This window comes from Cyclopterus lumpus, chromosome 1, assembly GCF_009769545.1.
Source record: "Cyclopterus lumpus isolate fCycLum1 chromosome 1, fCycLum1.pri, whole genome shotgun sequence".
Taxonomy (NCBI): domain Eukaryota; kingdom Metazoa; phylum Chordata; class Actinopteri; order Perciformes; family Cyclopteridae; genus Cyclopterus; species Cyclopterus lumpus.
In genome coordinates this window covers 15,206,103-15,232,549 of record NC_046966.1, presented here as the reverse complement: position 1 = coordinate 15,232,549, position 26,447 = coordinate 15,206,103, and the positions used below count along the sequence as shown (strand labels likewise).

General features: G+C 40.5%; 1 protein-coding gene across 4 annotated transcripts in view; it reads left to right on the top strand.

The window, feature by feature from the left end:
- The window catches only part of dlc1 (DLC1 Rho GTPase activating protein), a 75,029-nt gene that overhangs the window by 9,057 nt on the left and 39,525 nt on the right, over positions 1-26,447 (top strand). For all 4 annotated transcript variants that reach the window (XM_034545139.1, XM_034545130.1, XM_034545148.1 and 1 more), the window contains one exon: positions 12,086-12,119. In XM_034545139.1, the coding sequence (XP_034401030.1) occupies positions 12,086-12,119 (34 nt within the window). The remainder of the gene's footprint in view (positions 1-12,085; positions 12,120-26,447) is intronic.

Genomic DNA, 26,447 nt, shown 5'->3' with positions numbered 1-26,447 from the left:
ATACACACACTCCTAGTGAATCCCCCAGTTGTAGGAATGTCCCCCAGCACTTAGGGCTTAGCCAAGCAGACGTTAAAACTCTATAATTAGCTGGTTCCAAAGATCTAGACCCCTTCTCCCCAACAAAGGGGTCAGGAGGGGGGTCTGGGGGTGAAAAGCCAGGGCAGGGGGGAGCGAGGAAGGACACGCTTCAAGTGAGACGTGAGTCTCCAAACCTCTTGCTTGCTCACTTTATGACTTTGTCCGCCTTGCTTTGCAAATGCTGTCAGGGCAAAGTGAACGACGCTGGGAGCCAGTGGACTGAGCACTCAAACAATTGTTTGAAGGGAAATATTAAAAATAAATAGATTTGAACTGCTTTGAGACATTTTATCACAAGATGCATGCAAAGAACGTCACACATTCGTGATTTATCTTTTGCGGTTCCTTCTTGATAATGCTAGGTTTTGTTGCACGTCACAACTCTTACGGCGTCTCAAAGGAATGCAATATTTCCCTCCCGCGTGACACTTACTTTAAGGGACACAGAGCAACATGCTCGGTGATGTATAATGTCTGCAGCCAACTGTTTCCACAACCTCCATTCCTGCAGTCACCCAAGGTAACTCACTAAGCTTGGGTAAACAGTGCTTTCACTGCGCCTAATAGGAGGCTTTTTACAGTGGAGGCCCAGCAGGGTGATTGATGGAGGCCAAAGAGATGATGACTTCATGAAGGGGATTCTCAGTGGTTAGTAGTCAAAGGGACTGTTGAGTCCTTTCAAACTTAAGTGTTGGGACGGCCACTTAATCTTTTAAGCCAGACAATACAAATCCTTTAAATGATGCAAACTCAAGGCAGATGTGAGGAAGAACCATGATTGAGGTTTAAATTCAACCAGACATTACAGTTGTGCTTTACAAGAAGTTGTTGTTGTATAAAAAATACAACTCTTACAGCTGTTCAGGAACATTTGTTTCCCTTTATGTGAGGGTCATCTAATGTTATAATGGGGAAACAAATCTCATTCTTTCTCCCAGTGTTCCCCATTACACTGTACGGTTGACTGAACAACCAGGGCTGCTCACAATACAACAAATACACCACCATAAACTACACCATCAACAATTTTGTTTATTTAATACCTCTCTGGCATTGTTGACAAAGGCTTAGCATTACAAGCCTCAGAGTAATATGTTTTATCGTAGGACTTTTGGATTATATTTAACTGCTTTAAACTTGTTCACTTCATACACATTAAATACATGCTTTACTGATTATACTGATTCACTGATTTTGGCTTTTTTTAACAAACTGCATAAGGCACAAATGTAAACCAACTTTGTGCTGTGTATATATAGTATGTTAAAAAAGCCAAAGTCCAAGCCTATGAAAATCGATGAAAATAAAAAAAGAATGCCAGATAATAGATCACTGGCTCTGCTACATAGCATTTGCATTAGCCTTTCGTGTGTTGCCTTAAACATGTCTTGACATCCATCCCAACAAGAAACTATTTGCAAGTTAACACATGACAGCAAACAACATATATCTTTCTGGCAAGCCACTGCTGAGCGCAACCCGTTTTAAAGTCAACACAGAAATGGCTTTTCTACACACTCCTGTGATATATTAGCAGAGATCCAAGTAATCAAAATAAAAGGGAGTAGTATGTCAACATGTTACCACACAAATGTTATACTATTTGTAAAGTATTTAAGATGAACATCTCCATGCAGAAGGTCATTGAGAGGTTCACATTTTAAATTCGAGCAGGAAGTACATCTCAGACCAACTGACAGCGAGATCAATGCAGTTTAGGTGTCTTTTTTCATGTTTAAAAGGACTAAAATCCCTTTTTTTCAGGAGCTGTATTATGTGTACTGTCACTTAATTACACTATCAATTGATCCTGGTCCAAAATCCTATCTAACCCTTTTCCAGTGAAAAGTAAGCCCAGAAATTCTTTCCTCTGGACCAAAGCAAATACTTTGGTTTAAGACACATTTGGATATTAGTACCTCCAGTAGCCACGCTAGCCGTTCAAATGGCTTTGAACCTCCATCTTGGCCTTCAGTGAATGTGCAGAGGAGTGGTTGGTGTGTCTGTGGATTGTAATTGGTGTTTTGTATATTTGTAGAGGCAGTGTGATTCGTTATGTGTTTATTATTGTCCATTTGCATTCCTTCCGTCCTCTGCTGGATTATGCAAGAGGTAACTGGTATTTGTGTTCTTACTGTCCCCCTGACACCTCCTGGAACTCAGTGTAAAATGTTGGTGTGATTGTACCAATTGTACTATTCTGCCTTTTATGTAACAATGATACATGTGAAGTGATGATAAGTAGACATTCACTTGGCATGTACTTTGTCATTTACTCAGTGTTGTGGATAAGTTCAAGTGAATAGATTCTTGGCTCCTTGCTAACGGAGCTGATGGCTATTGTTAGCCTTCAGCAGGTGGCTGTTATTCTTGCACCAAATGTGGGGCTAATATCTAGCGGATGTTGTGCCACAGCAGGTGTTTTTTTCTTATGGTGGAGCTGCTATTCTTTGCCCTTGAGTGTTGTTGTTGGCAGGTTTCTATTACTTGCTTAGTGTAGCAGGTGCAATGTTATTTGACGTGCATTGTTGTGTTGCAACAGATGGCTTTCATGTGCTTTACAGCCTGATGTGTGTCTATTGATTTGGCTCTATTATATTTAGGGCTGCAACTAGTCATTATTTGTATTATTATTATTATTATTATTATTATTATTTTGTATTGTTTAGTCTCTGAAATGTCAAAGATTGCTAAAGCTCAAGGGGAGGTCGTCAATTGTCTTGTTTTGTCCGACTAAGAGTCTTATTAAACAGTCAGTACAAACGCATAAAGCCAAGGAAAGTAGAAAATATTCACTCAAGAATCGTAAACCAATGATTATTTTAAATGAATATTATTATGTAAATTATTGGGGGGGTTTTGGACTAACTAATCAGTTCTTTGGTAAGTAATTATCCATAATGACTTAAGTGTCTAAATACAAATAATGTATAATAAATAACGATTAGAACAGCCTGTTAAGTTCAGAATGCAGTTTGTTAAACCAGGAAAAGAGACAACATGATTCAATCTACCAACGTACTCATATAACAATATCGAAATATCAATATATCGTCCAGCTCTTGAAGAATGTCCTTTTTTTAAAGAATTTGTACAATAGCTTGTCATAGCAGCATTATCATTGATTTGGATTCATACGTGTAACCTGTCGTAACAAACTTAAGTTATGCGTGGCGTGAGAGTCATTTGTTATGCGACTCTATTTTTAGAGCTCTGTGGCTGTAGAGGATGTGCCAAGCCACAGAGGCGGGCGGAGGCTGCTGAACCCTGACCACCTTCCTCTAAATGTTACAGTCGGAAACAACACATAAGTCACCCTCGGCGTGGAGCATTCCCACCAGAACAACATAGTCCGAATCCCCTGCATACCTCCGCTATATACTCAACGAAAGCACAGACTATGGTTGTCCGTTAAATTTAGCACGGGGGTGTTTAACGTTTCATGCATGCACTGTATGGTGACAGGGAAGTCACTGCCCTAACCTAGCCTTAATTGTCTTTGGTATACATTCCATAACAGGGCAACCTTTGACCCTTGGTTTGACATGATTGATTGAGAGATATTTTAATTTCAGAGTGACAGAAATACTTTATTCCCTATCAGATGGTTATGTATGTATATAGCTCTTTATCTGTCTGTAGTTCGGTGGACAATAGAAGTGCTGTGGTTTGCGTGCTAAGGTCACTAGCAGATCTCTGCTCTGTGCTTCCTCCATGTTCCGGTTTGGCAGCCTCATAGTCACCAAACATCCTTTATCCAAACCACACCTTCTCTCATCCCACACAACACAGACTCAATATTGTGCTACTCTCACTGCCTTTTATTTATCTCTATATTTGCTCCCACTCTTATTGCAGCCCTCGGACCATCGTCAACACCATGTGCAGCAGCGATAATTATGTTTGCCTTCCACATTACATTCCACCCACATATTTGTCTTGAAGGCTGTAGTAGGCCATAATGAGTATGAAGCCATCCGCCATTCAGTCTAACAAGGGGTGCCAGTTGTTGCTCTGGTCATGGCCACGCTAGCCGCTTTGTGTTGTGTCATTGTCCCCAAGGTCACTCCTCTGCTGAGCACAGCTGTAAGAAGGAGACAAACATAGACCTGCTGTGGTTAAAAAAAGAAAAAAGAAAAGCTTGTGTTTGGAACAGGATGTGGAAAGTGAACTTCTCTATAACCCCATGAGACAATCTTGTTTTTCCTGTTGATTCAAGGCTATAGCCATTGCATTAAAGACACAAATATACCGAATAGAGTTATCGTTTCTTTTTTGTGCTAATTTTGTAGCCAAAACTGGCCATCATGAAATGTTTCTACATACATCAGCCTGACTCAATAACCATACTCAACATGTTCTCTCAATGGCTTTGAGCTATAAAATTTCCTTAATTGTTTCACAAAATACAGAACGTTTTCTGTTATAGCATCTTTGTGGAAATCAAACGTCACATAAGTCCCTGTGCTCAATGACAACTCTCTTGACAATGTTTGTTTTGATGACAACATATTCTAAAATCACCTAAATCACATCAGCTCAATCACCAGGGGGATTTGCTGGCTTCATGGGTTTTGTGCTACATTTAAAAAAACTTCAATGAATCATAGATTTTCATCCAGCATAAAAACCTCACTCTGCTGTGTGTGTTGCCAACATTGGCATCAATGGTAACCTACATCTGGGACATAAAGGAGGCAGTACACAGTGCAGGGAATAGTAGCAGGATGATGTACTTGTTGACAGTAAATCTGAAGAGTGACTGGATAATGTAGGCATCTGAAAACACCCCTGCAGCCCGCTGATAATGAACCGCCATAAATCACAGAACGAACAAACAAACCGCATCCAAAGATGCTGAAACATGTACACAGGAATTCATTGTAAAACCAGGTGCAATTGAGCTGTTTCAGGCTGATGATTGAGGGTTGTCATTGTAACGTTCTTTTGAGCATGTGTTCACATTTTTGTTTTGGATGTGTATTTTCATTCAAGTTTGCTTCGAAGTAGCATTTCCTCAGCGAATATACACCTGCGGGTCTCGTCCAATCAATCATCTTTGCCCTCAGCTGTAATGTTAAAGGAGGGCATGTGGCCTACTTATCGAAGGCGTTCGTTTTTTATTTCAAAGTAAATATCCAGTTACCCAACAGTCAATGCTTTGCTCACCAGCTGAATGCAGTGCCCTCTACAGCAGACAGTCAAGTGTGTGCGTTCTTTAGTAAATGTCACAAAACCTTCTGCGACCCAGCAAGGTCTCGCCCACTGGTCCTTCTGGTAAGTCAATAAGGTGGATGTCTGCCATCAAACTACTATGGGGCCACCAGAGTCTTCTACAGAGGACAGTCTAATCCCTCTGTGTTGTTAACCCACTCTCTGCTTTCTCCCAAAAATGTCAGTGGCTAATCCACAGGCTAGCATTGTTGGTGCAGTTGGTTTCATAAGACTTATCCCTTTTAACTTCTTAAGCCACAAATTCAACATGGTGAGCGGGAACAGGTGACACATTTTGTCTCTTAATCAATGTAAAAAGACGGGAGGAGAATAATGCATGGTGTTGGTAGCTTTTATATTTGAGTGGGCCCCCAATAGGTTGTGTTTATTTTTTTGGATAAATTAGTAAACTTGTGTTCGATCTTTTATCAATTAATATGGTTATAATTATGCTTATAGTAATGTATATTGAAAATGTATCTCGAATTGAAACAAATGAAATGCCCAAACTGAAAAACGTTATTTATAAAACATACAAAATCAATGTGAAAGTATAGAGCCAGACTTTTTTATTCACATTACATCAAACTTGATTAAATGTCCCCTGTCACATACTGCGGGACAGGGGACATTTAATGTGACAATGACCAATGCTGGGTTTATGCGCAATCCAGTTGTTAACATAATACGCTGTTGGCATAAGAGTAGCATGATGTGAGAGACAGAGTGACGAGTGTACGTGCTCAGAGCTCATAAGCTGTTTGATTGTTGCGGAGAAGAAGTAAGCGCGTTGTCTCGTGTAACCAAATGGACGGACACACACACACACACTTTTTGGAAATGAATACAGCGTATCTGATTATCAGATATCATCAATAGATTGTTTTAATGTTTGAGAATACATTTTAATCCGTCAAAGACGCAAGACGCGTAGCTTAACATAACATCATTGATACCGTGTATAAAACAGTCCCATAGGTTTTTTGTTATCCATTTCCAAACGTATTATTTTGCATTCATGCAACCACTGGAGTTCATGATGTCACTTAATTCAGCAATAGCTTGCTGAAAGGCTTCCTGCCACAAAGCCCTTCCTGGATGTTGATCATGGATTTGTTCTTTTTTTGCCCATAATAAATAAGAAGACCCTTTGAAGACTAACATTTGACTATCAAACATGTGAATATTACAATGTCACTGCTGAAATTATGTTTAGGTTATCTTATACTGACTTATACTGTACTTTGCAATATGTATCGTGTTACGTCATGCCAATAAATCCATTTGATTTGAGATAAAAAAGTTTTTTATTATTTGTATTCATTGTAGCTGAAGCATTTCGATACATGATTCATAAATAGACACTCAAAATGCCATCCTATACACAAGACACAACTTTTAAAGTTGTATCTGAATTTACACATTATAAAGATAAACCTAGAATATGACCTGAGTGAGTTTGGTGATTACCAGCTGGTTTGCTGTTTTGGAAGAAGAGTCTTATGCTTAGACAAATTAAGTGTTATTCTGTTGGATTCCAAGGGCCAGTCAACAGTTCACCGTATATGCTCCAGGGGCCCAGCACTAAATCCCACCAACAGGGCCTGAAACCAGAAGCCTGTTGCTTTGGCTTACTCTTGTAAACAAAGGCAAATATGTTTATGTATCTGTCTGTGTGTGTGTGCACGCATATCCTCTTTTCTCACTGTCTGTCAACCAACATCACCCCACACAGAACATGCCTCACAACTTAACGAGGCCTCGGCTGGTGTGTGTGTGTGTGTATGTGTGTGTGTGTCTGTCTGTGTGTGAGTGTAAATCATTAGCCTCCTACATACTCATTCCCACTAAAGACTGAAAGTGATTTCACCTGGGCTTTTAGCGTCATACAAGTCAGTAGACGTTACTGAGACACTTTTCAAATGTCACCAGATTTCATCTGCGAGTTGTTTTCTTTTGAAATAGCTGTTAAATCCAACATCTGGACGCTAATATACATCTTCTGCGGGAAACGTTCCAACGCATCATTACACCAAGTCCTCGCATCACTTCCTGTTGACACACTTCAAGTGTGGCATATGGAAACTATTTAATGTGGAACGGGGATGCGGGGGAGAAAGTATGAGGAGTGGGGGGATTGGTCTTTCCCTTAAGTAAAATACCAAAATGAAATTGTTTCCCACGTTTCCCTGCACACGTGCACTCAGGGGTCGACGTAGCATGGAGAATAAATTCTTTTATAAGTGCAGGGCAGAAAGAGCACATTCATGCCAGTCAAAAACCAGAAATGAGCAACAGATAACATCTCCAAAGGCCCTCGACAGACGTGCGCATGCACTCACAGACACACACACACACGCACACACACACGTGCACACACACAATGTCTCTGTTCCCTCTATCACACACAGTTACCTTATATGCTCAGTGACGGAGCCGCTAGCTTACCTGACCATAAGCCATCTGCACCAATTTAGCCATTTGCGTTAAGTGGTGGAGAAAAAGGTTTGGGTTAGCCTGAGCCCCCTAATCCTTGGCCAGCCCAGACCATGGGTGGTCACACACACACACACACACACACACACACACACACACACACACACACACACACACACACACACACACACACACATACACACATACTTACACGCACACACATACTCACACTCACACTGCAGCTGCAGTGCAGGAGGGGGGCTGGGGATGACAGGGTGATGGTGGGGTTGTAAGAGGCATGGTGGACTGCTCGGATTTGTTGTGCAAGAGCCACATGCCAATGGTTTGCTTCACATCTCTGACTCACTCCCTCACCAGAAAAGTGCTGTACACAATGGGTCTATTACTAAAAAACGAAATATTATGTGTTACTAGGGCTGTGTATTGGGTTTTTATTTGGTACCAACTGAAATGTGTTTTGTAACACACAAAAAGGAAAACTGTCTCATCATGGGTTTTATATGTTGTTCATCAAACTATTGTTTTTTGTGTTGCTACTTGTGTTTAGACTGTTAAACACCAGCATATACAATATATTTGTTAGTTGAAACATAGTCAACTTTTTCTTTCAAGATTACTGAAAGAATTAACTAACTAACTTTTTCTGTTTGTAATTGTACAATTATTACAAAAACCTAAATACATTGTTGTAAAAGCTTGCTTCCTGCTACAGTAATGACTATAATTACCCATCTGTGGTTAATCGTGTAGGCACACCTACACACACACACACACACACACACACACACACACACACACACGTGTAAAGCAAACACATACCATACTCCCTGTGCCCCCCACACAACCCACTTCCAGTAAATTAGTGGCCGTAAATGAGGCAGCTGACGCTTGTGTGCTCTGCAGCCTACAGCTCCCCAGTGGACACCTGACACGGCCCGGACAACCTGCACCGTGGCATGCCGGGAGGGAACGCAGGCAAACATTGGGAAAATATGTGACCGTAATGCTGTGAAAACACTGGTACTTGCTGGTACCCATTCATTCACATTCTTGTTAGGCTCGGTGGTCTTTCACTCACCTTTATTCAACTGTAATTGCTATTATGAGGGAAAACACCGCATTGTGTGACGGTGAGATTTACACCGTGTGTAAGTGACTTCATGGGTCATTGACAGGAACCCGTGGTGTGGTGTTTACACAATAGGAAGGGCGCACACTGGTGAACTGAAATGTCTTGTTAGTGCTGAGCAGAGAAGCCACACAGACCTCCCATATTGATTCAGTTATTCAAGGCCCTTCTTTCTGCGAGTTGTAGCTGATTATTAAATATACAGAAAGCTTTTGATTTTGTGTTTTTCTCATTTTAACACCACTGGTAAAACCTTCGCACAAATCAACATGTGATGTGTTGCAACTTTTTTCTAAATGTAGCATACGATATGTGTAGCAGTGGAATTGAGGGATAAGGCTGAAAGGTGCTATATTCAGTCAAAATCAAGCGATGTGTTACTCCATCCGTCTTGATACTTAGCTCTGCCCCAACTAAACCCAAAGCCCATTCATGCACTTAAAATGTTAATCAGGTCAAAAATATAAAGTTTCACTTTTAGAAAAGACTCAATAATCTGTTTAAAACACCTGGGCAATGTAGTTTTCAGGAAATGTTACTCAAACAGAATGGAATATGGCATTATAATGGACTATTTCCATCAGCGGATTAAGCTAAGGAGTATTTTCAGAAGCAGGAGGGTGCATGTGTCATTGACTCAAATAGCTACAGTTTGAATAGGTTTGTGACGAATACATTAATAAATTATATCAGGCGTTGGCTACTCAAGACGCACTTGTTAGTTGGATCAATTCAATGTTGTTTTTTCTTATGATTTATTGACGATGAGAAAAAAACATAATAATTAGAAAAGAAAAGAAAGTTTGAGGAATGCCACCTGTTTGCCAACGGAGTCAGTTTATATGCAATTGATAAATAGGCAACAACTAAACAGGTTCACACCATATACAGTGTTTTGCACACAAGGGAATGCAGCGAGGACACTTCTGTGGCTGAAAAAGCAGAGCTAATATTACTCCGGAGTTCAACAGCTGAAACGGCACTGAATATAAATCTATCTCTGATTTCACCTCACTGTTGTTGTTCTGTTTGTGCTGCTGATTTAGTGACCGAGGGTGAGAAGGAAGCTTCTCCATGGTGTCTTTTTAGGTCATTAATCAGCAATAAATTGTAAAGCTATTTGTCCACAGGGGATATTTTACTCACTCTGTGTCTGAAACTTGACCCAGAAAGTGATTAAATGCTGTTTTTGCCCACACACTGTGCTCAAATACATGTTCACACATTTAGACACACCTCGACAGACGTACCACTAATGAATTTAGGTCAAGTTTGCAGCTCACCCACTGGCTTCTGAAGTATCTGAGTAAGAGAGATTGGGACCAAGACAACACTTTATCCAGCGTTAATCGGCCAACAAGTTAGCAGAAATACGTATGAGCCGGCATTGTATTCACTCCCACCTGACTCACATTGTTGCTTTTATTGATTCATTCAGTTTATCTCTCATATTATGACACGCTCTTCCGTCTGATTGTGTAAAGTCAGAATGAATAATCATGGAACTAAAAATCTTAAATTTGTATCTGTTTATCAGCCACAGCAAGTGAATCAAAGGAGAAATTCACAAAAGCTACAGAACTTCACACTAATCAGATTTATTTATTGTATAGTTACAGTGGACTATTTATGGGGAAAATTGTGTAGAACTTACTGTAACGGTTAGCTGCAGTGACACAATTATCATAATGCTGAGAAACAAAGGCATAAGTACACCTTCAGCTGACGGGTAGATCGATGGAGCCGTTACCAGCCGTAGGACTATTTCTTGGTCTCACTTCCCGGAGTCTTTCTTCACTGTGCGGTTGTCAGGCAACCAGAGGAGACTAAAGTAATTACTTCTCCCAGTCGAGAAATCTGGCACATATCCCTAGTACAATTAAAGAAATATATAACCTGTAATATGAAATAATTTGTGAGTTTTTGAGTATTTGGCAGTTGTATTTTGTAACCTTGGGACAGAGGATACCGTTGGGATATATTTTCAAAATGTCAAACTGCTCCTTTAAGATGATAATCAGTGTGGCTTTGGCTGTCCTGGATCTGTTGTGTAAGTAGGTGCTAAAGGGTAAACAGGCTTTAAAGTAGTCACAGCGGGACACAGCTAAATCACTTTAATTAGGCCTCAAGGGAAACAATTATCACGGAGGCATTTATCTGAATAGAAATATCAGGAGAAAAAGACATTTACACATTTTGCACACCAAAAGTTATTTGGACAAAGTGGATGAATCGTATTGAGTGTGTACCCTATCCTCCTTTTCCTGTCTGATCTGTTCCAGGGGAGTCTGGATTAAAATAGGTCAGCCTATGGAGGTCAGCCAAAGAACCTGAGGTCAAAAGTCAGAGGCGAGAAAGACCTCTGCATTCCTATTGACTGCTGTCCTACACGCACACACACACACACACACACACACACCAAAGTAATGACTGCTTGATGTCATTTTGACCAGAAACCCTGTTTAAAATCAGTTACATTTTTTAGAACCCACTACAAATCCAAAGAGGAAAATATTGTGTGCGCAGAATAATGAGAATCTACAAAATATGTTGTGATTTGATCAGTTTTGTCTCTGCGGACTATCTACATAAGGTTTGAACATTGAATCAGAGGAGAGTGCACTGTGTGCTCTGACTTTGAAGGATGTTATATTGGTTCACAAGTATCAAGTGGGTTATTAACTGTGACCATTTATTACAAAGTTTGCATTTTATTAAATTATGCATCCAGAGTCTGTGTCTGTGTGTGTGTGTGTGTGTGTGTGTGTGTGTGTGTGTGTGTGTGTGTGTGTGTGTGGGGCCAATTTTTATTTTTTCGTATTGGTGTGTGTAGCACTATATTACTGTAGCTGCACAATCCTTTAGATTTCAAACAATATTCTTAAAATCCTTTTAAAATCTTAAACTTCTTCAAGGATTATTATACACGATCAGACTGGAAATACACACAGACAAGACATAGACGTAGATTCTGTTGCTCAGATCCGAAGATGTCCATCAATTGGGAGGGAGAACATGCAAAGGAATTGGATCTAACAGCATCATGTCACTGCATGAATATTATTATTTGATGTTTTCCATCAATATGCTTTTTCATGAATTTTCATGCACCAGACACATTTGATCAAGGGATTCTACTGAATGAGTTTGAATAATGATGACACTACTACTTATCTATAATCTTTTTTCTATTCTCTTTCTCAGAGCACATCTACCATTCCTGAGACAGAACAAGCTGGTGAGTCATTCTCATGTGTTCAGTTAACTCACAAACCTTGAGACTTAAAATATTAGGGTTGTGTTTTGTTAGATTCATTTTTCATAATTGTGTTGCGTGTTTGGGAAAAGTGTTTGTCTGCGTTTGATCTGGTCCAGGTGTGGTCTGGTGTCATGTGAAGAGATTCTTAGGCACATTTCTGATTGATAATCTTGTCCAGTGTTCACAACATGGGGCAAGAGAGGAAGAAGGGAGGGAGTGGAGGAGGACAGGCTCTGTTTCTATGAGACACTGGATGTGAATGTAGATAAGATCCTAGACTCATCTACAAAACCATCAAGCCAGTCGCCTTTCCAAGATAAGAGCCAGACTGGATGTCGTGAATGATGCCAAACACTTTTGACCTGTATTTATTTACCTTTTGCCCTCACGTCTTACTTTCCTTCCTGATAAGATGTTTCTGTGATCAAAAAGATATTCTGGTATAGAAAGCAACTAAGAATAGACAGCTAAAAGACTGAAATAAGTCAATCTATCCAAATACACACCCTTGCACATATGCTTTTTCAATCAACCCTCATTTGACTTCCTCCTGAAGAAAAGCCTTCACAGTATTGACATGCAATGTTATTACTTTGAAAAGCTCGCCGTCATCCTTTTTGCACACTTATATTATGAATCAATCTTCAGAACAAACTCGATGTGTAGTGACTGGCCCCTCCATGCTGGCTCCGGCCTCTCCGTCAGCAGTCTGCTGGTAATGCACAGGGTCATCAGCAAGGATGGACAGACCTGCTTTCAGACAGCCGGCAGGGGAGCAGTGTTCATTAAACACCCCCCTGTGTCGTCAGTCCCCTGATAAACAATACCAGAGAGGTGGTTCGACGTGGGGACAAGGCTTTCATATTCCCCCCCCCCCTGTCTCAAAGCCTGCTGGGAGTCCTCACTCGCTCTCGCTCTGTCTCTCACTTTAATTATCGTTCCTTGCTGTGTGTGTGTGTGTGTGTGTGTGTGTGTGTGTGTGTGTGTGTGTGTGTGTGTGTGTGTGTGTGTGTGTGTGTGTGTGTGTGTGTGTGTGTGTGTGTGTGTGTGTGTGTGTGTGTGTGTGTGTGTGTGTGTGTGTGTGTGTGTGTGTGTGTGTGTGTGTGTGTGTGTGTGTGTGTGCGCGCATATATAAGCACTACCTTTTGGCGAAAGGCACTCTCTAAACTTTTTTTACAAGGAGGTTCAAGCTTGCAAAAGTGCACAGTGCCAACTTCAAAGGGGTCAAACGTCCTTGGTCATGTTTCTTCATTTAAACCAGTCTGACTTCCTGGAAGCAAGTTATGTAACCTCCATCTCTGGGTCCATGTGATGGAACCCAGGACTGAAGTGGGGGTGGGGCTACAATTGGGAATTGGCGAAGTTTTGGGGGACTTGATGGAGCACAAAGCCCAGTGTTCATTGTGACACTTCAAAGCCCCCTCTGTATCTCCACCGTTTAAGCCCCTGGGAATGACACATTTGTGACATTTGTTACATCACCCACCATGCCCTAAAGGCTCCTGCCGCACTGCCATGAAAGAAACCTCATTCATGGTTAATTTTACTATCACTGTGACAACAGAAGCACACCAGTGATCAACAAGAACTTTCCGTAGCTCAGGCTTTGAAATGGCTCAGTTAATGACCTCCCTGCGGCACTGGGTGTACCTTGGTGAGCGGTCAGTGTCACGGCTTTCCTGTGCACAAAGACGATGTGCTTATACAACTGACAACCTGTTGCTTAGATGTGTTCTTTATAGGACTCCTGTGATGCTGCATAGGCTGAGCCTTGTGAGCCATGGGGCATGCAGAGTGCAACTGCACTGGAATGGCAATGACCGAGCATCTGGAGATGATGAGGACCTTCTCATCGGTTGGGCACGGTCTAGTGGGATGATTAATGTGAAGGGAGGAGAGATATTATGCAAACTCTAAAATGGGATTTAAAGAAAGCCCAAAATAAATCTACTTAGTGCTGTCTGCCAATTGGTTTTCACTATTTTCAAACAACACATTGAAAGGATTTTGGGACAAACCCTATTATAATCTTTTTATGTGAGCTTTCATCATAAGACTTACTGGATTTTTTTGTCTTAGTTTTAAATGATGAATGGTATTGTCTGTTCATACAATATGAACATGATTTTTGATATTGTAAACAGAGTTGTTTCTAGCTGAGCTTCTCAATATCTCTCTCCTCGAGTCTATTATGGCAAAATCATGGCAGTTCATATTCAGGAAACAGATGGACAATGGAGAAATCCATGAGGCAAAAGTGGAAACTAATGTCTACTATGTTTCATACAGAAAAGGTTTGAGAAAGACAACATAATACATGTGTTATTCAGTTTAGTGTCTATTTAGTATGCACCTTTACTGTAGTATGTAGGCTGAATAATATAGAGGTAAAACACAAGACTTCAAATCATCCAGTGCTTATCTTCAGAGGCAGCTTGTTTAGCTGTGACCTCACATCCTCTGATCCAGGAAGTTAATAGGTTTACCTTGTATGGGTGAAGGACAGTGAAGGACAGATTAAGAGGTCAGAGAGGAATGGGATTCATATTATATTGAAATTTACCATCTATTTAGTATTGGTTGTATACATTTTTTTTTCTTGAGTTGTCCAATGCTGTGAACACCTATATACCTATAATTTTACATTATGTAAAATGTAGTTTTGTTATGACTGGACATATGTACGAGCTTAGTGGCAGGTCTGTAAAAACCCTTTTTATTGTGTCCGAACCGCAAAAACTAAGAAGGAATATAGTTCTAGTTAAGGCTGTTTTGAGAGATTTTTTCAACCCCTATATCAGAGTAGATACTCACATCACAAGAGGAACCATGAATGACATAATTGTATGATGATTGGTCGAACACACAAGCCGAATGCAGCACTGGCAAACGGCATTTTTAAATATCAGTCAACCATGTCAGCAACAAACAACCCAAAACTGTACAGTAAGAAAACACGGATGAAGAACGAGTGATGGCCACGCATTTAGCCCAAAGATTAGCGATGGAAATGCAAACAGGAAAACGCCCTTCAAGGTAAGAAGTAGGGCTGGCAAAATTGCCCAAAATTTAAATTGCAATATCCCCTTTAAAAGTGACATATCATTTCGAACTATTCAAATGTCTATCTTTTGCATTATGTCAATGGCATTGTGTCCTAAGTGGCCGTGGGCGATGCAGCAATGCACAGTGTTGAACTTGTGTCAGACATCCTGTTTCTACTTCCTCACTCTCCCCGTTGAAAAGAACGCAATGGACGATGAACAGCTGTTTGGTGAAGTTGGAATGAGAAGTTATTGATACAATACCTATTTCACAATGAAAGCCTCAATGAGCTGGGTGGAGGGCGATCACCTCTAGAATGGTCTATATGTGTTCTCCTTGATTGTATCTGCAGAGGTTAGAGGTACCCTGCGCCGCCTTCCTGATCTAAATATAAACCAGTGGGAATACATAAACAGAACACAATGATGGGCTTCCAACCACCAGCAGCAGCGTTAAGCCTGTTCTTTTCCCTGGATTCATAGCCTCACGGTCTACAGCACTTGGTTGTAGGTGGAGGAAAGGAACGGATAACTAAGGAAAGAGGAAGTGGTTTAGCACCCTCAGTGGAGTCCAGAGGCAGCGCTCTGACACTCGGGAGTTGGTGGTTCCTGTGAAACACTTGTCTCATCATTTCTGTCTGTCTGCCTCTTCTTTTTGTTTCCTTCTCTCTGTTCCTCCCTTGTTTCCATTCTAGTCACCATCCTTCCCTTCTTGGAAATCCAGTGACAAATACATGTTCCTGGTATTTAAAGTTGTTTCTAAATGCAGCTGTGTTTTTACTGTTCCAATACACATGTTGACCTAGGAGGATTCCAGTATTTATCATCCTATAATTATGCACTTGGAAAATAAAAACAGCACCAATCTGTGGACCTAAAGGAAATAGTTTATGTTGAGGTCACTTCACTTTTAAAGTTGATTTAGTGAAATACTTATATTAATTTTTTTTAAAGCTTAATGAGGACTTGAATATCACTAACAATGGAGGTAGAGCCAGCAGTTGATTAGCTTAGCAGAGCATAACAACTGTAAATGGCTAGCAAAGAAGAAAGGCCTACCAGCACCTCTTGATTTGCATAATGAACACATCTTGATTATTAAATCCGTAAACAAACAGAAATGTAGAAGATTTGGTTCTCATCAGGCTATCTGTTTCTCCTTGCTTTCAGTCTTCATGCTAAGCTAAGACAATCATCTGCTGGCTCTCGCTTCATATTCATCTGGCATACATGAGAGCGGTAATGATCTTCTCATCTGACTCTTGCCTAAAAAAAAATATTTGTATCCATTTAATATTTAATTTGAAAAGATTATTAACAACTGATACAGAAGGTGACTGTGAGGAATATTGACGGACTTGGTTACCAGGGTAAAACTCTAACAAAGTCCTTTCGGTACAGATGGTGTCTGAGAATCCCTTTTCAGCCACAGATCATGATTGACCTTTAAAACTCAACACATTTCCACACCAAGTTTCACTTAATTCATATGACGTCACAGTGAAATCCACTTCAGCATTCATATGGAATGACTTGCTGTCCTCATTTGTGACCGGTGCTACTTTCTCCTGGTTTATACCCTGCAGCAACATGACCTTTGAGGACATTGCTCTCATCTGAGTAGTCTTTGACGGATGTAATGAAGTGTCTTTAACTTGGAGTCAACAATAGCTTGTGGCAGATTTTTTGTTTTTCGTTACTTGGTCCTGCTTTTTGATTGTCGTCTTAGCCAACTATTTTGCCGCCCCTCCATACACAGCACAGGAGTTGCTGTGCTTGTGCAAGGTCACATTCCTGGCCTCCCCCGTCAGTCTACGCCAGCCTCAACACCTCACCCCAATCAGCCCCGCCCATTTGACACACTTCCTGTGTCGAGACTGGTACTGTACTGTAACATGTCCATTCCTTTTACATGTCACACTTCCAACTCAGCTGTGAATACATTTACAGGTGTGATTTGAACTGTTCCCCTTGGAAGCAAATAAATATATGTTTTTTTGCTTCATTTTGTTTTGTCACACATACTGGATATTTCAAAAGATTTAAAAGTTTTAAATAAAACATTGTTTTATTTAAAAGTTTTAAATAAAACATTGTTTTGTTGTGCCTCTTAATTTTAATGTTAACGTTGGCAATAAGTGTCTCTCTTGCTCAAAAGATACATTTCGTATCGTATCACCGATTTACTTAAGTGAAAGCTCAGAAACCTATTATCTTTTTTGTGAGTTTTGAGATGTCTTTCTTTGGAAATCTATCTCTATATCCATGGTGCCCTGAACAGGAAAACACAAGGGAACAGGGGAATTTACAGGAAGTCAGCTTGCTGAACTCCCAATTACAACAAAAGTCTCCCCTATTCCACAGAAAGAAGCCTTATGAGGGTGTGTGTCATTCTTAATTCAGCTTTATCTTTCAGCAGATTGGTATGTTTCATCACCCAAGGCTTATAATCGATGAGCAAGCAGTTGTAAAGAAGGCAATCTTATAATTTCAAATAACTTATGTCAAATAATGCTTAAATTAACCAGCTAGCTGGTTATGCTAAAGTCACATGTTACACACAACACTAACATTATAAACAATGTTAATATGTTATCTAGATTGATGATTCTGCTGCTGGCCCCAGAGTCAAGATAAGACCCAGGGCCATACATTAATTAGTACAGAAAAGTATATTTGCATGTACTTAAGTACAACTTCAGTGTGTGTCATTTTAGTACAAAAAAGTACATTTGGTATATTAAAGTACAACTTACACTACAAAGTTACACTTTAATATATTAAGTACAAAAATATTGTATTTCAATTTAGCACATGTATTTAAAGAATACTTATCTAATACACTTTGAGTGTACTAACCAATAATGGAAAGTTAAATACAAAAAAGTATAGTTAGTACACTTAAATTTAATGTACTTAAGTGTACTTTTTTTTCACCTGGGCGGGCTAATGAATCAGTCCTGGCTCAGCAGGCTCTGTCACTCCCTGGCGGCTTTATTTCCCTCGTTTGGGTGAGAGATTGTCTTGTCAACATGCAGGAGATGTGGATTGTTTGGATAAACTATATTTGGGTTTTTAATTAATCTTGAAGTGTCTGTTTGCCCGATATCTTACTGGAGACATTATTATTTAGTTCCTGAATTAACTGGTGCACACATACACAAGGTGCAAATGTATCTGATAGTTAGAATGGAGTCTTTAAAAGTAGGGCAGACAGTAAGGGTGAGGGAGTGTATGTTTGATAGCAGAGTGAGACCTCAAGCAGATGGTCACATCAAAGGGACTCCTACACAATTACAGTCGCACTCGGGCACACCCACACATACGCGCTTCAGCATACACACACATTTTTGGCCGTGCTGTAAAGACCATGGTGCATTGTTTTTCACAGACATTTTGATAATAGACTCTCACACGGTTTGAAGTCCACCCACAATCCCCCCTCCCCCTCTCTGTTTTTCACCTCCCCTGTATTAGTTTCTGGGCCAGCATGTTGGCAGGTAACCCTCTGTTGCCTCTGTTCTATGGAGTTATATGTAGGTACATACTCCTGGCACTGTGCACACATGTTTGACAGAGGGGGAATTTGGCAAGACTTTGCTTCCTGAGGTATGAGCACTCCATTGTTTTTCCTTCTCCTCCAGCCTTCAGGACATTTTCCCTCATATCCAGGTTACAGTCTTCGTATTGCCCCCTTATCACAGGTATACCAGAGAGACAGAGAGGGAAAGTACACTGATATGTTGTTGTGATACGAGTACTGACCCAGATGGTTTGAGTGCCTTGGAGTATGCACACACTCACACACATGCATGAAAGCCATAGTGTGATTCGGATGTCATGTTGGTCAAACAGGTGTGTAAGCGAGGACACTAAATACGTGATACTATTATAGGATATTAGTTTTTTCTGTATCCCATCCTGATACAAATTTCCAACATTGTTATGGAGGTCAGTGCAATATTGCAGAAGTGCAGGCTAAAGGGCTGTGAAAACGCGGGAGTCTAAGCCTTATCAGTCTCTGCGAACCTCGGAAGTCCATAAAGTCAATTGGCCGCGATGAGCACATTGTTATCAGCAGGCTGCAATAAGCCAACGCTGGGTACATTACCTTCACTTGCTGTAGCAATCAGCAAGATTGGCTGACTTTCTCAAGCGTGAGCTGAGTGTGGAATGTAAGGGAGGGTAATCTGAATATCTCATAGTACTCACAACTACATGCACATATGAACTCGCACACTCGGGTGATGAGTAACTTGCCATGTAAACACGTGAATGATGTAATTATTATATGCAATGATATGAAAACTATTACTAATCTTAAACCTGATTGCAAGATGTATTTGCATTTTTGAGAGCAAATTAATTCATCTTCCAAAAAGCCACAGTGTAAAAAAAAAAAACCTTCATCTATACAGTAGATCTGAAGTTGCTGTTTTTCACCCGGTATGTAGCCATTGACTAAGCTTCTCCACAGACCCCAGAGAGTTGCACTTGCCTAATAGAAGCTAAATCAGCATTATCCGATCAACTCAGCAGCAGTCTAAGTATCGGATTCCATTGTGTTGTTTTTGTCCATTTCAGTAGCTTAAATTTGTTACATAAGGCCTACACTACATATCTGTTTTTCAGCAACTAATGGGATGTACTTGTGTTTGTATGTGTGCACTGCATTCCGATTCCTACCATATTATATTTACAGTCATGCGGGACCTTTCCCCATGGCTCAGGAGAGTAATTATTGACTGTGGGGAATAACTGAGAGGTTCCTGATGTGCAGGAGAAACCAGCAAGTGCACAATTTTAATCATCAGCATTTTTACCTTCTTGACATTTCTGTATCCTTTTGGGGAATCTCTCAAAATGTTTTAACTATCAACCATTCCTGGGATCCGTTCAATTGACCTGCAGCTTTGTTGTGAGCGACCGCTTCGTGATCTCACTTCCTCTCTTTTGGTTTCAGTTGTGTGATGTCTTTAGCTGTTTGTGAGCAAGGACAGGTGGATATTCATAACAAGCAGGCTGCCTGGGCAATTGGTTATATAACTGGCACTGATGCTCTCTGTGTCTAGTCTAGACAGGGTAGGGCAGGTGTAAACAGAGTGGCTGAGAGGAGGAAGGTGACATAGAAGAGAGGCAAAGATGAGAGACAAAAAAAGATATGGAAGGGAAATGAAGATGGCAGTTGTGATTCGAAACCACTCAGATATACACATAGAGTGCTGGAGCTTGTGTCAGAAAGCACTTACTCACACACGACACACATATACACAAGCACACCCACACACACACTGGCAGAATAGAATATGAGAGCATTGCAGCACTGGCTGGATGTGTCCCAGCAGTTACTGCACGGATGCTCACTGCAGCAGACGGGAGGGTCCAGTCCAGACTGGAACAGAACAGAGTGAGAGCGAGAAGGAGGCAGAACACAGACATGTAAGGAGGAAAGAACAAAGCCAGTTAGATGGAGAAACTAGTCCCGATTGGATACTTATACATAGATATCACCCAAGCTAACAAAAATAGGAGAAGTGGAAAGAAGTGGGATTAAGATGGCACGAAAGCTCAATAATCCATCTGATCAGTGACAGGAACAGATGTAGGAACAAGGTCTGACTTGGATACATTTGGGTGGATGCTAAACGGCATGTCTCGCTCTATGAGGCTGCTGCTGCTGCAGAAGTCCTTCAGTGACCACATAAGGTCCTCTACCTCCAAAGCCCTTGATAGGCTGAGCAAGCCCTCTCCAGAGATTCGACTGGCAGGTGAGTGACTGAAACAGCAGGTGTATGTCTGTTTATATGTGTACAGTACATGCAGATGTTTATTTACCTCTGTTTTGTATGTGATTGTGTGCACATGCATATGATTTGTTCCAGAAGACATGGAGTTTCAGATTATTTAACAAAATACACATGTCATTATCTCAAAGAAAAGATGGGATACGCTGCAAGGCTCATGCAAAGTGAACCATTTTTTGTTGTTGATTAACAGCATTTGTTGGATGTGTTGGGATGGAGCAGCTCAGAGAAACCGTCACTGACTAGTTCAGATGTGTCTTGTGCCATTTTTAAGATGATCATTGTCAGGTTTGTGTCATATTTATATTTTTCTTGTGCTCTTTGTGTCGGTAAGTAATGTTGTGTTGTTGCATGTACATTTACAGTATGTGTAGGACTCTCACCTGCATCCACCACAGTGGCTTGAAAACTGGGTTTTGTCATTCATAACTGATGAGCTGCACGTAGGACTGAGTGCATTAGAATAGACATCCAACTCCCTGGCAAGCTTGCTTTTAAATAATACAGATATTCCAATATCACATAAGAGCAGCAGCAAAGAAAATGGATTAACCGAGTTGTTCTTGAGGAACATTGGCCTCAGATGCCTAATATGATCTGCAGGTGCAGGCGGCTTCAAAGGGTTTTTAAAAGGGGTGTGATCCTTTTTAAGGGTCCCGAGTGACATGACATTGGGCTGCATCACATTTAAAATCTCTGCGCTTTCAAACTCAGTACAGGTGTTGTGCTTCTTTTCAAAAGAGGTAACCCAGTCTTCCCACAGAATCAGAGGTCAGTGCCCTGTGGCCTGAGCTCTCTATTGAAGTAGAGAGCACTAGGTGCTAAAAATCCTCCAGGATGTTCCAGGCTGTTGCTACATCGCCCACTGACACACATCAAAAAGGAAAGAGTAGAGAAGCGTGTCAAATAATTATGACAGGAGCTAATTACAGCTCTCATGTCACTAATTTCACTTCTTTTCATTTGCTCTCTGTCTTCCTACATTAACAGGAAATGCATCTGTAAACAATTATAAAGTGCAGAAAGAAATTATCCTGACTACATAATATTTCATATATGATTGTAACAATATGTTATGCCATTTGAAAATACACCAATTCATTTTGACATATTTGATATAGTAGTAGCAGTTTGGCATCCTATGAAAACTATTCCAGACCTTTTGGATGCAAAATGATCTTCAGCTGCCTTACAAAAAACAACTAGGACTTGATATTCTCTTTACTATAACACATGACATTGACATTGATTTGGTACGTGATCCTTGATGACTCATATGCATTAGCTAATAACATTCAGGGCAGGCTCCCAAGGACTGCATGCCAGCTCTGTGCAGCACCATGCATCCTGAAAACCCAATAACTTTGTTGACATTGTTCCACCCATATCATCCTTATGATCACATCATATAGTTCAGCATGTTTACAGCTGAAGGGGAAAACACAGAGTGTATCCACTGAGAAAACCCCACCTATCACTCACAGTCTGTGTGCACACTTTCTATTAGAGACGTCATCAAAAAGATCATTGCTTCGCCAGGCTGTTGTCCTCCGGAGCCCCCTAAATTACCCTGGTGACCCCCCCCCCCTCCTATTTTTAAGACCGACCTTCTTGAGGCAGTGAAGTTGTATGAATGGAACTTTAAAGGGGCCGAAGCTTCAAGCGGACATCTTTTTTCTGATCCCTTCCTTTAGGCCAAAGGTATGAAATTCCAACAAGACAGTACTGCACCATTGAGGCTGCTCAGAAGTGTGGACTTCCAGCCTTTTCATCAGCTCATGATTAATAGCTCAGAGAGTTCCAGTTTACCAGAGAAAAGGTTTCTCTCTTGCTGTGAACAGTGTAACCTTTAGACTTGTCTTGTTCGGTGATTCTTTTAAATATAGATAGATTCAAAGTTTCACGTCCTGGAATAAAGTGGCCTATTGATTTGTAGGAGGTATGGACATTTTGACTCAGTAAAGACTAAGAATAATCAGACATAGTCTTGAATGAGCTGCCTTTTGGTAGGTCGAAGGGCATCTTGAATCAGGACAGATAGCTAGACAGAAAGAGGGCAACAGATGCATCTGTCATCATACCTGCCTGCAACACATTTCCCTTAGTCCATTCATTAAGGACTCGAATCATGTCGTAAAGTTTTCTGTCAAATATATTTTAGATTAAGACGTTTTGAACCGAGCTGTAGATTTTATTTGCACAGATTACCAGGGTAATCCAAAATTATAAAGATTGTACAAAGAATAAATTATAAGCCCCAAAACCCTGACATGAATGGCACTCTTGAGGCAGTTACTCATTTCCATGATATAAGCTGATTATGTTTTTAATGAATGCAGAGGTGTGAGCAAGTATAAACTGAAAAGGAAAAATCATTAGGAAATGCTTAATGTATTATTTCAACACTCAACACCATTAATAGTTGTATCTTTCCCAGCTGACACAGACAGATGTGCTCACCATCTGGCCCTTGTACTAAAAGCTTTTGTATGACCAGGATATTGTGGAACAGTCTCTCTAAATGTCTTGTTTTTACTCTTAAGAGTCACGTATAATGGAGTGCCACTTCTGAAGGATTTCGGTGTGAGGTAATCATGATTTGCATCACGGTGAAGGTTATTGCTGCTCCCTTTCCACCACTGTTGGCTGGTTACCTGAGAGGCCTTATTAGTTTCTCATAATGCTACCAGCTAATGCTCTTGCATAACGCCCAGAGATTTGTCAATCAATCCATTTTCTAAGGTCATGTGGATGGAGGTAATAGGCCTATTAATTTAATCTTGGCTTAGAATGCTTCAGCAAATGTCTAGATATTGCGTAAGTTGTGTAAGCTTTCGCTCAATGAAGATACAAATGCATACACAGTATAATTTGTTGGTTCCAATGTCTCATTTAATTACAAAAAGCCATAGTTACAGAAGATAAGGAAATGTTCATTGGCTTAAGGATTTGTGCTGTACTCTGTCTTGCTGTTTTGCTCTTGAGGAATGTCAGATGAGTGGGAACATGCACACAGCTGCTGCATCACTTCTGCCATCAGTGTATAAATGGGTGAGTGATTTGGTGAATGATAACATGTAGTGTACATGTAGTGTACAGCACTTTGAGCGGTTGAAAGAATAAAAAGGCGCTTCACAAATGGAAGTCTATTACATCCATTGAGTGACTGAGTTTGCATATAATTTGACCTTGACATTGATAAAAGAATGTTCTCTTAATGTCAGCTGGTATTACAATGACTTGTCCAGATCCCTATCGCCTAATATTTAGAAAAAAAACTAACTTTTTGTATTAATATTTTCGGGAACCTGAGCAGCTCAAACCTCAAACAGCTGACTTTCTGTTGTGCTTCTTTCCAAAAGAACCCAGTTTTCCCACAGAATCAGAGGTCAGTGCCCTGTGGCCTGAGCTCTCTATTGAAGTAGAGAGACTAGATGATAAATATCCTCCAGGATATTCCAGGCTGTTACTACATCGCCCACTGACACACATCAAAAAGGAAAGAGTAGAGAAGCGTGTCAAATAATTATGACAGTAGCTAATTACAGCTCTCATGTCACTAATTTCACTTCTTTTCATTTGCTCTTTATTCACAATGAAGAAAGAATGTTGTGGCTTTAACAGGAAATACATCTGTAAACCATTATGACTGTGTGTGAATTCATGCACGTGTGTTCCTGGCCATAAAGTACAGGAACACAGTGAACTGTACCAAGAGAGCTGTCGGTGTTCTGAGTCAAATCATGAAAAAGCTCCTTGTGTTGACGTTGTCTCACATTTTAAAACCTAAACAAATTACCCTGACTATATAATATTTCAAACTGTCTTTTTTATATGGTCGTAACATACACCAATTCATTTTCATTTGTAAGTCTGTTTGGCCTCTACTCAGAGGAAACAAGGCATTGTCTGCCTTGGTTGTTTGTGGAACTCAGTGACATGAGTTTGTCAATGCACTTTTTGTAGGTATTTGTTGCAAAAGTGCAAAACTAAAATGCGTACTGTTTGAGCAATTTGTAAGAAAGTCAAATACATGTTTCCTTCACAGGGTTTATATGTGTGCTAAGTCTTAGTGGAGCCACAATTTAATGCCAAAATGAAAACTAAAATGGCACTTCATATCTGCATGACCACACCCCTAACTTTGCCACTTTATTCAGCTTGGCAAGCACTGCACCGGTTGGTCCCTATTTAAAGCACAAAATGACTACACAAGCACATGTAGACAAGAACCTGCCTTATACCAGATGAAACTGGGCCAAAGTGGTTTGGAAGAAAATGACCCACCGACATTACCATCCATAGAGCCTTGTGTACCCAGAATGAGGAAGTCCATGGACTAGTTTGGTCAAGGTCTACAACACTATTAATGAACCATTTTCTGAAATTGTTTTTTTTGTCAGTTAGGCACAGGTTGAAAAATACCGAAGTTACCCTTTTAAGTGCAATAAATAAAGAAACCGGCCTCTGTATTCATTCATAAACATATATTTGCTATACTTAAGTGCCAGTGTCTGAGTGCGAGTGTGTCCCCACTTGTCCATGACTGTGTTATTGTTAAGTGGCAACCAGGCTTTTGTAGTGGGGCTTAAGTGTAGGCCAGTGGGAGGTCCATAGACATGTTCCGGTCTCCTCAAGCCTTGCCTTCTGTTAAACCACACAGATGTCCTGGGCCTATTGTGGCCCTACAGGACTCTACAGGGACCCAGCGGGCCATTTCACGCCTCAAGGATGGCCAAAGAGGAAGTCAGAAAGGGTGCACCACTGTGACATCAGTGGAGATCTCTTTGAATGAAAACGCAACAGGCAACCATGTAACAAATTAGCTTCAACAAGAAACTTTCACCCCAAGAATGAACCAAGCTATTTAAGTTTAATCAGGGATTTAGCTTGAAAACATGAGGAGTAACTGCAGATCAACACAAATATGAAATGTTTACATCTTTGGTGGAATTAGTTCTGCATATTTCACGACAGCAATCATTTTAGCTCTTGGGATCAAACTACATAGTATAAGACTTGGTTATTTTTATGTAAACACCCAGGGCTGCCTTGCTTTGCTCAAGAGCTGTTTGTTGGGTCATGGCATTAGACTTTTGTGATCTTCGCAACAATTAAAGTATTTTTTTTTTGTAATCATTGTAAAGTCTTCCCGCACATCTCTGTCCCTTGAAAACACACTTTTTCCATCTACATCATGATGTCAAAGTGAGAAGATAAGACCACAACACTCCAGTAATCGTGTAATCTTTTCTAGGCCTCTTTCATTTTCAGTGTCAGATCTGCTATGATGTTTTAATCATGTGGTCGTTCCTTTGGCAGAATCTGGACAGTTTAAGTCTTCAGTCTTTCTGAAGAACAGCCTGTGAATAATTCTCTTGTTGTCACCTCACGTTTCAGTATGCAGTATTCTGAATGCCTTCACATTAAGGTCAAGCTGCTCTATTTGTGTGTCTATA